General features: G+C 39.6%; 1 protein-coding gene across 3 annotated transcripts in view; it reads right to left on the reverse strand.

Annotated features, from left to right (window-relative positions):
• ACSS3 (acyl-CoA synthetase short chain family member 3) overlaps nt 1-16,864 on the reverse strand; it is a 95,437-nt gene that overhangs the window by 56,050 nt on the left and 22,523 nt on the right. For all 3 annotated transcript variants that reach the window (XM_074825429.1, XM_074825431.1, XM_074825430.1), the window contains exons 4-7: nt 12,743-12,877; nt 12,301-12,441; nt 9,898-9,978; nt 9,716-9,811 (exon numbers count right to left, since the gene is read on the reverse strand). In XM_074825429.1, the coding sequence (XP_074681530.1) occupies nt 9,716-9,811; nt 9,898-9,978; nt 12,301-12,441; nt 12,743-12,877 (453 nt within the window). The remainder of the gene's footprint in view (nt 1-9,715; nt 9,812-9,897; nt 9,979-12,300; nt 12,442-12,742; nt 12,878-16,864) is intronic.

Raw genomic sequence — 16,864 nt, forward strand, 5'->3', positions numbered from 1 at the left:
TCAGGATTCAAGAGTATGTTCATAGAGACATTCACCCTTCTGCTGCTGACCTTGTCTCCGCTAAGGACTTGAGATTATACATCCTACTGAATTCACTCCACAAGTACAATCAGTATGGATGATGGGAGAAAGATCACAAAACTGGCAAACTTCAGAGACAGTGATTGCTTTGTAAACTGATGACAATGGCTTACAAGAACTGTAGAAAGTCTGGATGCCTCCAGAACTGTGCCAAGTTCTTTTAATTTTAAGTAATTTTAAACCTGTTGCTGTTGTGTACCCTGCAGATTTGTTGCAACAGCAGATTTGCGTACCCTGCAGATTTGTTGGGGACTGGAAGGAACCCAGTGAGTGTTGTGAGGAAGGCTCCACATGCACAGCAACATCCTGCTGCAGCTCTGTGTGGAACAATAGCTCCTTCTCTGTTCTAGATCACCCAAATGAAGTTCTTAATCCATGGCTCCTTGGCAAGTGTAGGCATCCTCTTCCATATCCTAGCTCCAATTCAAAGTCCCAAGAACTGGAACTACAATGCTGCCTTCTTCCTGACATCACAGGATCACAGGTGGTAGTTAGACTTTCTCTTCATGCTGCCCTGTTACTTACAGATTGCAATCCTATTAGCAAGAGCAACCCAGAGTGGGCTGTGAGACTTCAAGTAGCTTATATATAGCCGAAGTTTGTCATGCCTTGGAGAAAAACAATCCAGGACAGATTATAAAAAAACTAAACAAACCTTACTGTATTCAAAGGAATTCATTACTGTTTTCACATTCCTGACAATGGTGTCACAGCAAGTAAAAATTAAAAGTACATAGTTTCCATAGCAATTGCTAGAACGTCAAGTTGTCACCTACTAAGTAATTTTAAAATAAACAAATCAATTGAAGAAGTGAGGGTATGAAGTCAGCATAGTTTATATTCAATAGTGGTCGTCCCTAGACAAAGTGGATGAGGTGTTCTTTCCCCGTACCTAAACAGCATACTTACACTCCCTAACCCAAACCTCATCATTAGGCAAACATTTAGGAAAAACTTTGACTACAAATTTATGAATATTCACTGTTAAGACAGTCTTCTGAGCAGAGGGAAAATTATACGCTGTTCCTCTTTGTCAACTTTATTTTTCTCCCTGTGTGTACAGAAGCCCTCTTTTTCTTTCCATTTTTAATCCTCAAAAAGATGACTCTGCTGTCATGAACTCTGTCTGAAGACTCGATTGGTGGCATCTCAGAGAAAGAAAAATGGGAAATGTCCTATTACTGTTTAATGATGTTCTCACCAAGAGCAAAAATCACAAAGCAGACATGTAGGTCAACCAGATATTAACTCTGATTTTTCTTTAATACTCACTGTTAAAGAAATAGAATTTTTACTCTTTTTATTTTCCAAACCCAACACATTTTAAATTCAGAGGTGCTTTTATAATGACAATAACATCTTGATCCCCACACATTCACACAGAGATAAAACTTCACTGTAAGACAACTATGTAACAGAGACTGCTGATGGAACTCATCACTTTCCTCCCCATTCCTTCTTATCTTATTCCACACCTGCTAGAATGAAAACCTCTTCATTGCAGTATTTATTCTAGTGATTCTCTTCTGCCAAATTCATGCAACAATTTTAATGTGGCCAAGTGTATCAGTGGTCAAAAATAGCTACTATGAAACTATCAAAGTCTTCTCCTTATCTCCAAGAAGCTGCTGTTTTTCTCACACTGCTTTCCTCTTCTACTTAACTAGTGTGGTGGTGATAAATTAATCCCTTTGGAATGAAAAATCTAATTAATGTCTATTAGGTGTTTAAACATTAATTAGACTATACTAATTTAATACTCGAGCTAATATTGTATTTGATTCTATAAATGGGCATTTCTGCTACTGGGTGAAGTTTTTGCTCCTTGTTATTCAGAACATCAGAGAAGTCAACCACAGTGGTCCCCAGCCTTAAAATTCTATTAGTTTAGTGTGAAATCACTGGGTTTTTTCAGACAAACTAGAAAATTGAACTCTTTTGTAATAGAATTCAATTTGAAAGGGAATAAAAACGACTTTTTTTTTTACTATTTCCATTTTTTCTAGTGAAAGTAATTTGTAACTGGAGGTCTCTGTTTAATTATTTGTGGAGACCCTCAAGCCACTGAAGTCCCCAAAATTGTATACCTGAACTATACTGACCATCTGGAGATACAATAAAGATTGAGATGGAGTTTGAAAAGTATCCAACATCAGGTAAATTATGCAAGTTATAAAATCAGCCTAGAAAAGAGCTCAATTTCTTTCTTCTCCAAATTTCAGCTGAACTCACACATTTAGTGTTGATACGCTCTGAATAGGTATGTTATGTGTTCACTGCCTCCAAAATTTCTTCATTAAAAAGCAAAGGAATTTAAAAGAAGGCCTTATTATTCATCCAGTAGGATTCTAAAATACAAAAAAAAAAAAAAATCAAAGCAGTATTTTTTGATTAGTGGCTAGAACAGCTGAATAAATCAACTGAAAACTGTGGATGATTAAATACACTTAGAAATGTAAGAAACAGTCATGTACATGAGGAGAAAAAAGAGATTACTATCTGTATAGGTATACTTAAATATGATGTAGGCTTACTTTTATGAACACCCATCTGCATATGGGAATGCATATGTATGACCAAATGATCAAAAATGATCTTTTTATACGCAATAGAAAGCACACTGTAGTGATCTCTATTTCATAAGTAATTAATCAAGAGCCTACATGACAACTCAAGATATTGAAATCAATGCCAAATTATTTAGTGAACCTCTTGGAGTTCTCACAGATATTTCCATGCTTGTCCTACATAAACGAACAACACACAGGAAGAATCTGACAAGCATGACCTCTGGCATGAGCAGAAGGTATAGGAAAGCTGTACAGTATGCACACATGTACTACAAAATATCATGAATCCACCTCTGCATCTGGAGTTATTTGCAAGTTCAAGTACACAAGTATATAGTGGTAGTTCTTTTGGACATTTTCATTCATCTTACACAAATGTATTTGAACATATAAACTGCAATAAATATACTGTACTCCCTTTTCCACATATATTTAGTTACTAAGGAATCCTTTCTGCAAAAGAGTGTACCTCATGAGTTTAACATATTCTCTCACTTACCTGTTCCTCTTGAATACTGCCTTTTTTTCTTTTCCTAGGATTTTGCCTCACTGCTTTTAAACAAACACCTTCCTCCTCTTTTTAAAACTACTTGTTACTTTTAATTTGCAATGTGTTAGAAATAACCTTGCTTCCTAATGTCCTTCAGAACTTGTATGTGCACTAAGAACCTAGCATCACTCCTGCAATCAGCAATCTGACACTTGTCATTGACTCAAAAGCTTTCCGAAGTTCCACAGTGAGCTGGTTTCTAAATTAACAGAAGCAAGTGGATTCCACCAGATTAGCACATTGGAGACTCTTCAAAAAAGAGCTAAGCATAAGCAATACTCAAATGAATGGCTGATTTTTATTGCCATAGTTGCACTGTAGATATTCTTTGCATCATGTATTTCAATAATGCATTCATCGCAAGCTATCATGCTGAACAACTGAATGTAAGCTTTATCTGGACAGAAGGTACATTGAGATTCAAATTAAGAATAAACATTTAAGTTTTCTCCAGCTGCTGCAATGATTGCCCAGGGGCATTAAGGCATGTGAGCTTCTCCGTCTTAGCTGCTTAGGGAAAAAAAACCCTTGTGCTTGTTAGCACTTTGTGTATTTTAATATTTAATAAAAAATACTTGTTTTGAAAACCTGCTTTTCTGAGAGATTCTTGAAAAATCAATCCAATGCCTAGAAGCCAAAAAACAAAATTATTTGCCTCAGATCCTACAGATCACAAAATGATATGGAAGAAAAACATCCTGACAAAAGCTCATTTTCTATTTCACAGAACAACTTAACACACTACCCACAGTCTTTCCATGAACAGAAGAATAAGTAAACACTTTTAAAAGTTAACCACAAAGTTAAAAGTTAACCACAAAGACAAGAGCATATTCCAAAACACATCTGTAAGACCTCAAGATCTGCTTTGCTTTTAAACATTGCATTTTGTTCCTTATTTTACATAGTTCTGTTAGAAAAATTATAAACAACAGGATTTTGTACAAAACAACATACACGGGTGTCACCTATGCACAATCTGCTGTTGTATGAGAGATTATCAATCTTCTTCCTACTACATGCACTGGTAAAAATAAACTTCGTACCATGTGAACATGAACACGAGCACATACGGTGTCACAGACTTTGTTTACATAGCAAGTAGTGAGGTGAATTAGAGCAGATTAGTAGATCAAACCACTTAATGCCAATGCTCTTTACCTCTTCCATTAGATGTTATTTGAGGTTTATTTTATACTAGACAGCCTTGTTCACTGGACCAAAAATGCAGCTCAGAGTTCTCTGACAGAAAACTATCCCACAGATCTCTGCTCCCTTGACTGAAGGGCCTTCTCTTCTAGGAAGTGTCATGCTGTCCTTTTCATCTGTTTCATGCAGGTGACAGCAGCATGTCACTTCACAGATCACCAGTAGGCTCCACCATAAAGTTTCTATATTCCCTGTCTTCCATATCTCTGGTCACAGAATGAAAACATACGCCAGTGCCTTCTTATCAAGAAGGGACAACATCATTCATGATGTCCATAAGGCCAATGAGCATCATGAGAGATACTGCATACCCTTGTGCCCCACATTGACGATGGTGCAGCACAGGCCTAATTTAGTTGTGCTTTTATGAAATGCATAATGGAACAGCAATCTACATTTGGTCATTTGAAAGACACTGGGCTATGTGGGACAGACACTGTGCAAATTTCCAAAACCTTGCAAATTCAGGATTATCACTTTTAGTCTGAACCATCTGCAAGGACATCTTTGAGACCTTCCTTCAGATTACAGCACTGAGCATAGCTTCTGCAGTACCTGTATACAGAGTTCTCTGCTCTCTTTGTCACAGGTGGGGAATCCAGCGATGCACTTTGTCTGCTCCTTCACTGAAGACAGTCATCAACTGTCAGGCATTCAGTGCATGGAGTGGGATGGGAAGAATGCCACTGGACATCAATGTCTTTTAATCTGGCAAATGTTATGCAATAATTAAAAAGGAACTGATTCCCAATACTTCTCTCTGTCCTCAGTTTTCTCCTCCTTCACACTTGTGTGTTTCACACTCTCCCTTGATGCATTCAATTCATTTGTTTTGGGTAAACTTGGCTAATTCAACTATGCCTTACCTCAGCCTGCAGTGTCCTCCCCTTTATGACCTTTCCTGAGTGTGACTTGAGGCAGAGCAAGAGATAAGATATTGCCAACAACCACTACCTTAACCACTGCATTTCAAAGAAATGGTATCATCCTGAATTGTAGGGCAGGGACAAGGTCTTACAGGTGACTAGAAGTACCAACACTGCTACCACCACTGGATAGGTCCTTTATATACTGCATCTGAGAAAGAGACAGTGTGGCCGGGTTTTCTGCAGAAGCCTCAGAGGGCTATTATCAAGGTATACTATATCCATGACTTATGCGGCTGCCAGGACTGTGCCTGGCACACAGGCAGAGCTGGGATGGCACAGGCAGTGTCTGGTGGGGCTTGTTGCTCCACAGAACTTCCCTCACAGTGCATGGCCCCATGGGAATCATCTCTTAAGGCACAGCAGCTCTCACAGTCAATCCAGAGATTTACACCATCTTTCCACAGCTCTGCAACCGGTGCCCTAATTCTACCAGAAACCTCCTAAACACAGTCCCACGCTCAATACATGTACAGGAAAAGAGTACATACCCATGCAGGCATCTGGACCACTGATTTTGCAATTCCCACCACCTGCCATGGCAGAGAGGGGATGTTCCTGCATGTTGTCTCGCAGCAGTCCTCTGAGGGTCGCAGGCATACAGATGTGTGCAGCACTGTAGGCACACTTTTCCCTGGACTTTTCTCCTGGTCTGTTGGTCCTGGGACTAAGGGCGTGGATGTCCTCCTGAGCAGTGGGCTTGATGGAGTGCTCTCCCCTCCCCTGAAGACTATTCAAGATCTCTGTGGTCGTGGCACATGCACTGTGCCACCTCTGAAGCACGGTTTTCCCACCTGACCAAGAACATGGTCTTCATCTACTTGAAATGAATGCAGCACTGTTTGTCAGTCCTCTTCCACTCTACAGCAGGTTTGACGTCAGAAGCAGGGTGATGCATCTGCTGGAGAACTTTTGAGCCTTTCAGAGCACATGCTGTCAAGCTCCAGGTTGCCCCTTGCTCAATATTCTGGGAGGCCAATATAACAGTTGTCACTACTGCAAAATGCAGCAGTAGGAATGGAGGAATAATTTTAATAAGGTTATAAGAAAGATATTGTTCATAAAGGTAGAACAGTAGAAGAAATAGGGCTGGTAAAGAGGATAGAAGCAAAAGCTTGGGAGAAATAAATTTAAAGGCTGTGGATGTAGTTTACCTTGACTTTAGCAAGGCCTTTGACACCGTTTCCCACAACATTCTTCTGGCGAAACTGGCTGCTCGAGGCTTAGATGATCGCACACTTTGCTGGGTAAAAAACTGGCTGGATGGCCGGGCCCAGAGAGTTGTGGTGAACGGAGTTAAATCCGGTTGGAGGCCGGTCACGAGTGGTGTCCCCCAGGGCTCGGTTTTGGGGCCACTCCTGTTCAACATCTTTATTGATGACCTAGACGAGGGGATCGAATGCACCCTCAGTAAGTTTGCAGACGACACCAAGTTGGGTGGGAGTGTTGATCTGCTTGAGGGCAGGGAGGCTCTGCAGAGAGATCTGGACAGGCTGGAGCGATGGGCCAAGGCCAACTGTATGAAGTTCAATAAGGCCAAATGCCGGGTGCTGCACTTGGGTCACAACAACCCCCAGCAGCGCTACAGGCTTGGGGAGGAGTGGCTGGAGAGCTGCCAGTCAGAGAGGGACCTGGGGGTGTTGATTGACAGCCGGCTGAACAGGAGCCAGCAGTGTGCCCAGGTGGCCAAGAAGACCAATGGCATCCTGGCTTGCATCAGAAATAGCGTGGCCAGCAGAGACAGGGAAGTGATCTTACCCCTGTACTCGGCACTGGTGAGGCCGCACCTCGATTACTGTGTTCAGTTTTGGGCCCCTCACTACAAAAAGGACATTGAATTACTCGAGCGTGTCCAGAGAAGGGCAACAAAGCTGGTGAAGGGTCTGGAGCACATGTCGTATGAGGAGCGGCTGAGGGAACTGGGGTTGTTTAGTCTGGAGAAGAGGAGGCTGAGGGGAGACCTCATCGCCCTCTACAACTACCTGAAAGGAGGTTGCAGAGAGCTGGGGATGAGTCTCTTTAACCAAGTAACAAGTGATAGGACAAGAGGGCATGGCCTCAAGTTGCGCCAGGGAAGGTTTAGACTAGATGTCAGGAAGTATTTCTTTACAGAACGGGTTATTAGGCAGTGGAATGGATTGCCCAGGGAGGCGGTGGAATCCCCATCCCTGGAGGTGTTTAAGAGTCGGGTCGATATAGCGCTGAGAGACATGGTGTAGATGGGAACTGGCGGTACTAGGTTAATGGTTGGACTAGATGATCTTCAAGGTCCTTTCCAACATAGTTGATTCTGTGATTCTGTGATTCTGTGAAATAAAGGAGCAGCTGAAAGTCAGAACAAGCAGACATCTTGCTGTCATTAGCAAATATGAAGTCACACATAGCATCTGGCCCTTTCGCATAGCACAAGAAGTATGTCAGAGTAAGGTGGGAGCTCTTGACAGTTTTAAAGCTTTCTGTTGGCACATTTACTTTCCATTTGTTCTAGAAAACTTCACAGCAGTACAGTCCCACTCATTGGATCCTATTCTTTTATCCCAAGTGGCAAAGCTTCTGTCTTCGCTTTCTCTGTAAAGATGTCATTCATATGTCTAAAACCACTCTGTGAACCAAATCAATAAGCAAGGACAATCAGAGGACTTACTTCAGAACTGCACTACTGCTGTGATTTGACATATCATGTAGATGCACCCCCAATGACCACTGCTCTTCTGGACTTGAGGATCCTTGACTTGCTTCAAGAGGTGTCTTCTGCTTGTGAGAATCTCACTTATAAATTCACAGAGTGAACTTCCAGCAGTATACTTCTGACTTCCAAGACAGCCATAGTCAGTTCTGTAGTGTCTGGTGCAGCAGCATCCAAACAATTTTGGTGGCAACCTCACCTTACTACAACTGCCCATGTGTCTTCGGTATCCCCACGATTCAAAAACATATTTACTCAAAATTCAGGCACAATCCCAGCACCAGCTACCCACCAAGCAGTAAGTTCATAACAGCAAAGCACATCTCAACCAATACCAACTTAACTGGTTGTGCAAACACCAAAGGATTGTTTTGATAATGCTTGCTGCTGAAAACAGTAACAATCCAATTCTGTTCTAGTATGGTCATCTTCAGCTGTATGGTGTAATAGCAGGAAGACAGAGAAAGTTTACTCGTAATATCCATTTCCTTACGCAGAACTTCTGCATCTATGATGGTCTGTAAAACAGTAAGTTTCCACCACATCATGCTGACTCCCTTGCTCCAGAAGTACTGTGTACAGATGGTGTCCTGACAACTGCTATATCCACAGTGTCATCAAAGCTTGTTTCATGTGCTTTTTCATGCCCTCAGTATCCAGTACATTCACTACACTTCTGCAGCTCTTGTATACTCTGAGTTACCATTGGATTTCCCTTAATGGTTCACATGTTTCTAACTACCACTATAAATCAACAGAGGTGATAGCATGCCACAATGGCAGAGCTAAAAGAACTTCTGCCTCTAGGACCATTACAAAAGACAGAACAGTTACTAGGTGGGCATCATGCTGCACAGTGTTGGAGGAGTTGGGACACACTCAGAATTCCTGATGTCAGGTGAATACAGACAATCAAGTCTCAGCATGCTTAATAGCTAACAATGTCAGTGCTTTTACATAAAATGTCTTTCACTGTCACTGATAGATACTGGATTCACTTCCTGAAGAATAAAGATGGTTCAAGCAATACCATATCTTCCTACCTGGAGATTAGACAATCAACAATAACTTCTGAAAAAATAACAATAAAAGGCAGCATGATTGCTTTTTTGAGCACTAAAGTTAGGATGCAGCCAACCACTCTAATTGGACTAGTTTCCTCTCCACCCCACTGAGTTTCATCCCCCAAGAAGTCTTGGCTTCAGCTGCCTTGGAGTGGTAGAGTGAGGAAAGAAGAGACAAGTTTTCTTAAAAGTTCCGGTTCGAACCATAAAGCTCCCGATTGCCTCCAACTCAGACCCAGTAAGGATTTGTCATCTCCAGACATGCAAAACATAAGATCCTCTCCTAGACCCATAATAAAGGTAGTCTAGTGGCCTGTGGCTGAAGACTCAGCAACACTCCAGGTACACTCCACCATCTGTCATTTCTAGGTCTGTTATTTTGGAGTTCCTTGCCCTGCTGACCATCAACAGTCACACAGATGAAGTAGAGAAGTTCAACGGACAGTAAAGTAAGTTTCCCTTAAGAATTACTCTAATAGATGGGAAAGTATAAACACTGAAGATATACACAAAATGTAAACAAAACATACATGGCATGAAGAATAGACAGGCATAAATGGGATCATCAGGATCATCAGCTGGAGGAGATGCTGCCTTTTCAAAGGCTGGCTTTTTAGAACAGATCATACCTCATACAAAACTGTAGTATTCCCATGAAGGAGAGGCCCATAGCAAATGTAGGAATGACCAACAACCCAGCCTAAATCAGAAGCTGCCCACCACACCTAAAATGAAATAAAAACATAAATATAGAGAAGAGTTTTTAAGACATTAAGAGTTCAACATTTACATGACATTTAAACAGAATTACCTCACCAGGTTTGAGTCCATATACAGCTGACATTGTCCAGTTCAGCATAACTGCATAGCCACCTGTTGGTCTGACAACACCCTAAATGAGAAAATTTGAATATTTAAGATAATTTGAAGGATGCAACGATACTCCTGTCTTCAGTGAAATTTTTGGGTTTTAGCACTAATAGACTTAAAGGTGTCTAATTCACATACTTTTCACTTAAGAAAAGAATCCATTCCAACAAGTACATGCTTCTGATAGCATTCCCACTGAAGAAGTAATTTTGGAAAACAAACAAACATAAAAACCCAACCCAAGGCCTAGATGACAATAGTTTTCAAAAGATAACTAACAAAACTAGAATTCTCTCATTAAAATCAGATATACGACTATTTAGTCAACATACACTGACAATATACAGATTGAGTATTTACCTCACTTAAATTGTGGCCATCTAAATGCTAGGTGAGTTTGTAATTCATTGCATAGACTTTCTGTATCATCACTGGAAAAGAGGAGCACCTGTGAAGTAGCCGATCCCTAAAATAACTGGGGTGAATTACTGCCTGAAATGTACCCCTCCTTCTGCACCGACACGTTCTAAAGATGTCAGAAAACTGGCTTAAACCAGATGTCCATTTTTGAAAGGTTTAATATCCAGCCTGAAGTATACATATGAATGCAAAATGAAGACCATCTCGGTCTCAGTCTAAAAGAGGGATTTGAAAATCAGAATGAGAGAGTCTCAATAGCATCATGCACCTTAGTAAGCCAAAAAACAGCTCTGGAATGCTGTTAATAGGAAAAATTTCAAAATATTTTGTAGTATTTGTATGTTTAATATATATTTCATAATCTTCCAGTACATTGCTTCTAGAAGAAAGAATTAAGTAAACTATGCCCTGATGTCCTAAACTAAAATTCAGATGAGATTCATTGGACCAAATTCTACACTGCAGACACCGCAATGCAGCTACCTGTCTGTGCTAGGCACGGTACATTCTCTTTATGTAGTTAATAGAATGAAATAGGCACTTTCAGGCCTCATCCAAGAAACAAGGGACTGTGGAGATATATTAAATCATTAAAATGGAGATTGCCACAGCAGAGGATAGTTAACTAACACTTCACAAATTTCAGAAAGCAGATTGCCTTTGTTAGTCTCAGCTTTTAACTTAGTCCCTGCTGTGAGATTAACAGAAGTTTCGTTATGAAGGTCACAAGTGAGCAATTTTACTTGCATCACCAAAAGAGTTATTTTATTCATTAAGTTACTCGTCGTAGCTTAGCACTAGCTGACAATCCCCCTCTTATGAGGGTGATTCATTCAAGGTGTCTATATTTTTCTCTGGAAAGCCAACACAGTGAAGTAAACTTCTGAAAACTTGTATCTCTGAGATACTATATTTTGAAACTAACAGTCAAAAAAACCCACCTGTTGTAATAAAGGATCTTATCTTGGACCTTTTGACAATATAATTAAATAATCCAATATACATATGTTGCTTTAAAGTGCCCACATTCAAGGTAAAAGAAGAAGACACTTTTCTCAGCAAAACTGATGTTTGTTTTCCCTTTACCTCCCCATAGATTCTGAACTTTATAGGCCACATCATTAAATAATTTTCTAGTAGTAGTCTAAACACTGCCATATCCAGGGATGTGTGATACTGTCTCTGAATTCGCAGTGGTAAGACCACTGCCAGAAAATTATATTCAGCTTGCCTTCTACACTTTAGAAGAGAATTGTAAGTACTAAGCAAACACTCAAAAGTTTGCTTTTAGAATAAGATCTTTTAAAAATAGATCATAAAGACTAATTGACATTTGAAAGCAAACATTTTCAAAGAATGCCCTATGTCGGTTTTCACTTACTCAGACTAAACTTTCATTTTCATTGGAGTTATGTTCTCAGAACTGTTCAGTAACACAAGCCTTCAGAACATGCTGAATTTCATTTAATCTGTAATGTCATGCACTACATCTTATCTATGGGAAGATTAGCTAATATGTAAATAATGAATAAGCAAAGACTATTCAGCAATAAATGCTGTCACACAAATGATGTATTAATTAATCTTGCCATTAAGTGACTATACTATGCTTATCTATAACACTTAAAACACAGCAGATATTAAAGGATAAAAGACATTCTGCTGCCCTCAAAAGTTTACACTGTACAAACATTTTGAAGTAAATGCAGTTTATCTTACTACTATTTAAACAAACAAACGTGATTTATTCCCAGACACTGACTTTAAAGTAGTGAAATGTGAATAAATGAGATTAAACCAATTCTAGCAATGCTTATCATTTATAGCACTGGCAAACATTTTCAACCTTTTTAATTAAGTATTTTCTCAAGTGGAACTGCAAATAGATTGGTCACAGACACTTAGACTACAGATAGTCCTTTACCTTGGGCAAACCTGTTGTTCCAGATGTATACAGAATATAAAGTGGATGGTCTGAGGGAACAGAGACACATTTATAACGCTGTGCTTTTGCAAGCTCTTCTTCCCAGTCAAGATCACGACCTGGGGCAAGAGGAACATGGCCCTGCCCATTGAAAAATAGAAAACCATCAAAAGAAAACCAGATGGAATACATGGAATTCAAAACATGGAAGTCAAAAAATATGCACTGTTCAATTTTGTGTACAGTACTATTCAATTTTCTGTACAGTAATCTCTCTGCTGCTTTAGATCTATTTACTATTTAAAACGTATAAAGTTCTCGCATAAAATTCAAAAACAAACAACAACAGATACACTAAAATTTTACTTGTAAAAGAGAAAAGACACGTGCACTACATACACATCTGCAAGTTAACATAAAGGCACAACAACTGTACACTCACCAAATTAGGTCGCTTGTAAATGAGAACTTTATGAGGTTTGCTCTGTACCCTTGCCAGGGCTCCTTCTAGGAGGGATATGTATTCCACTTTTCTTTTTGGTTCTACACCAAAACTTGCTGTTACAATAAGCCTGGGCTAAAATGAAGAAGTTAGATTGTTAATACATAAATTTGCAATATATTTTATATATGTAACCTAATAACATGTTTTCCATTAAATTCTTTGATTAATGATACTCAATGTATAAAATCTATCTTCATATAATTAGAAACAAGGGTTTAGATCAGTTTACTAAGGAAGTCAGGCTTGTGCGATCATGCTGCCCATACATCTGTTTTTTGTTCAGGAGCACACTAATAACTTCTGACACTCTTCACCATTTTCAACCAAATTTGAGTAAGAAATCAACAGCATTAAGTTCTTATAAGTGGTACAAAGATTAACGAACAGAGAGAAAAAACATTTCCGTTTTAGTCCCTCCATTAAGGAAAAGTGGCACAGTGATGTCAACAATTATCTGTCCTATTTAGCCTGCTTTCTGATCATCTGCCTGCACCCAATGGCATATTTCAAAACTAGCTGTATCACTTTGCTGGCTCTCTTCCAGCCTGCGATTAAATGGCACTGGAGGGAAAAGAGAAAGAGGAAAAAGGCGTCAAGCGAGATGACAGGAAACTAGAAATACAAGAAGAGAATAAGCTAAAGTCATAAGGCACATGAGGGAAGTAAAGCTAGAGTCTTTCAAGTGATGGTTGCAGGATTCAGGATGCAAAATCACTAAAAATCAGATTTCCATAGTTCTGGGGTTTTTAGAACAATTTCTATTTCCAAACGTGGACTTAGCATCTTTGTCATTAATTCAACCTCAGGTTTATGTAAGATTTCTTAAGTCAAGAAATCTGCATACAAACTACTTTGGCTTATGTCCCAAGATCAGAATTTTTATTTCTTGTATTCCAGAAAATAAAAAGTAGCACTGAAGAAACTACGTGTTAGAACACATTTTAATTGGAGAAGAATGAGTCTTCAATCTCCTTGCTTTTGGAGTTTCAGAAGTATATTTATCTTACGCTCCCCATTTTGATCAAGCTAATTTACAAATTGTATTCATTAGCATAAATGTCATTAAGCAGACACAAACCACAATGCCACAGTTAAGGCTGCATTAAACTTAGCACAGAAAGCCCAGATTAAATTGTTATCTTGTGCAGTAACAAAATGTTTCCTGTCCAAATCTGCCATTAGGGAAGTTTGCTAATTAGTGTGTATTCAAAATAAAGATTTCAGGTGAGCTTTAAAATTTCAGTATTTGTCATCTTTCTCTTTTGGGATGCACCAATTTTAATAAAAGGTGATACAATACAATGCAGTTAAACTGAAACTTCAGCTGGAAGCTACCCTGAAATTAGACTGTAATTAATGCAAGATATTAACACAGTTCTATTCAATTGTTAAGAGGAAAGACTGTTGTCAACACCAGGTTTACAGTCATTTTTAAATGGTGCCACCTCTGCCCATCAAATGCTTTGTATGCAGTAAGGAAGTCTAAAAATAAGCAACACTGATTTAGTGATGTATTTCCTAAGTGAGGGTTGCTACTTGGAAGCATCATGGATCACTCCATGCAAATCAAAGGTCCACTGCTGGCTTTAACTGCTGTTCTCTAGTGTTTTATCTCTCTGTCTACTAACGTTACTTCCCCTGCATCTCTGCTCCCATGTTGCTTTTATACACTCATTTCCCATCTCTTTTAGTCTTCCATTTAGTCCTGCATGGTAAGATTAGAGAGAAATATACCTAGTTTGAAGGAAAACCAGGAAAGTTCAAAGGTTTGCTGCAAAAGGAATGCCAGCTATAGCAAGCTCTAGAAAAAAAAATATGAAGTGGAAAAGGGATAAAGCAAGGCCCAACAGTACCAGACCAACAATTTTATTCTGTTGTAAAGACTACTACTACAAATTCTTCTATAGTCTTTTAATAGCATACAAGGCAAAGTTTAGAAAAAGCAATAAATACATTTTATTGGGCCAGCTAATAAAGCTGCAAAAAGCCCAAACTGAAAACCAACTAGCTTTGGGGCACAAAATGTCAGGAGTGTCATGAAGATGTTTACTGAGAGATCCAGCACTCAGGCCCTCATTACTCAACAGTCAAAGCTCTCTCCTCTTCATGCCCCAGCCACACATCCGATCACAAGGCTATGCTCAAACTTACTGCACTTTCATTGTGCCTCGGTCCTCCTTAAAAGAAGTGACATGGATTTTACAGAAATCCGGTGCTTATGCAGTCATTATGTAGGTCTGCTGCACCTGCTTGTACTGCACTGGCTTTGTGGTTAGATGATCCATGTCAGACTGCCATGCATGTTAAGTTCTGTCAGACATTACACAGTGCTCTAAAGAAAAAGACCTGAACCATACTATACAAGCAGTTAAAAATAAAACAGAAGATAGTGCTTTCTAATCTACAATACGTATTCTAAAAATAAACAGTGCTTCAAGACAAGATAAGACTGGATTGCAACTATTATAAGGCAATTGTGCATCCTAAGTATCAGCAGCTGAGCTTGCTGCCTAATCACTCAAAAGGTTTGATCATCTCATGATGAAAACTGGGGATGAGTCTCTTTAACCAAGTAATAAGTGATAGGACAACAGGGAATGGCCTTAAGTTGCACCAGGGAAGGTTTAGACTGGATATTAGGAAGCATTTCTTTACAGAACGGGTTGTTAGGCATTGGAATGGGCTGCCCAGGGAGGTGGTGGAGTCCCCATCCCTGCACGTGTTTAAGAGTCGGGTCAACTTAGCGCTGAGGGATATGGTGTAGTTGGGAACTGTCAATGTTAGGTTACTGGTTGGACTAGATGATCTTCAAGGTCTTTTCCAACCTAGACAATTCTGTGATTCTGTGAGAAGTAGAGGTAACCATTCATAGCCATACCTGTGCGCAGGAACTATGTCTTATTCAGAATAAATTATTACAAAATATGAGCTCATTTTTTTGAGGAGATCTTATTAAAACTTCTAAATGTGTCAACTGTAAATAAGTGAGGAATACAGTATTTCTCACTTCAATGAAAGATAGTAACAGCTTTGAGCAACTTGGGTGTCTTGTACATTTTGTATTTCAAAGAACTGTTCACTTGCAAATCATAACACTGCTTTAGTGAAGCATCTTCAGAAAATACATGTCTGAAAAACTCCATCACTTGTATTTTATTTTGCAGGGTTTGGACTTAAAATCTAAAAAGTCCTCTGGAATTGCTATACAATTATTGTGATTTAAAAAACAGGAGAAAATTTGATTGTTGAAGCATAGCAACTACCCTATTAAACAAGCATATAAGCATATTGTTCTTAAGTAGCCTTCTTGGTTTTCCTAGTTTACTAAGATAAAAGTGTTTAAACAGATGTCACATTTATTTCTCAAAATATAGTTAATGTCCTTTCCATCTGCTGGAAAAGCAGCACTGTAGGCAATCCAGGAGATTCCTGAAATGCACTGAGGATAACTTCTTAAACCAAGTAATAGACAGACCTACCAGAAGGGACACGATACTGGATCTGCTGGTCACCAACACAAGTGAGCTAATAGGTGATGTAAAGATTGGAGGCAGCCTGGGCTGCAGTGATCATGCACTGCTAGAGTTCACAGTCCTGAGGAGTATGGGTCAGGTGAAGAGGAAAGTCAGGACCCTGAATTTTAGGAAAGCAAAATTCCAGCTGTTCAAGGAGTTGGTCAATAGGACCCCCTTGGGAAACTGCCCTCAGGAACAAGGAAGCAGAACAGAGCTGGCAGATCTTTAAGGATGCTTTCCATAGAGCACAAGAGCTCTCAATCCCCAGGTGTAAGAAATCAAGAAAGGAAGGCAAGAGACTGGCAAGACTCAAGACCTGCTGGTCAAACTAAAGGGCAAGAAGGAAATGCACAGGCAGTGGAAGCAGGCACAGGTATCCTGGGAAGAGTATAGGGACACTGCCAACTTCTGTAGGGATGGGGTCAGGAAGGCCAAGGCACAGCTGGAGCTGAACTTGGCAAGGGATGCAAAGAATAATAAGGGCTTCTACAGGTATGTCAGAGAGAAAAAGTAGGTCAAAGAAAGCGTATCCCCCCACAATGAA

The sequence above is a fragment of the Strix aluco genome, chromosome 5 (genome assembly GCF_031877795.1).
Source record: "Strix aluco isolate bStrAlu1 chromosome 5, bStrAlu1.hap1, whole genome shotgun sequence".
NCBI classification, from domain to species: domain Eukaryota; kingdom Metazoa; phylum Chordata; class Aves; order Strigiformes; family Strigidae; genus Strix; species Strix aluco.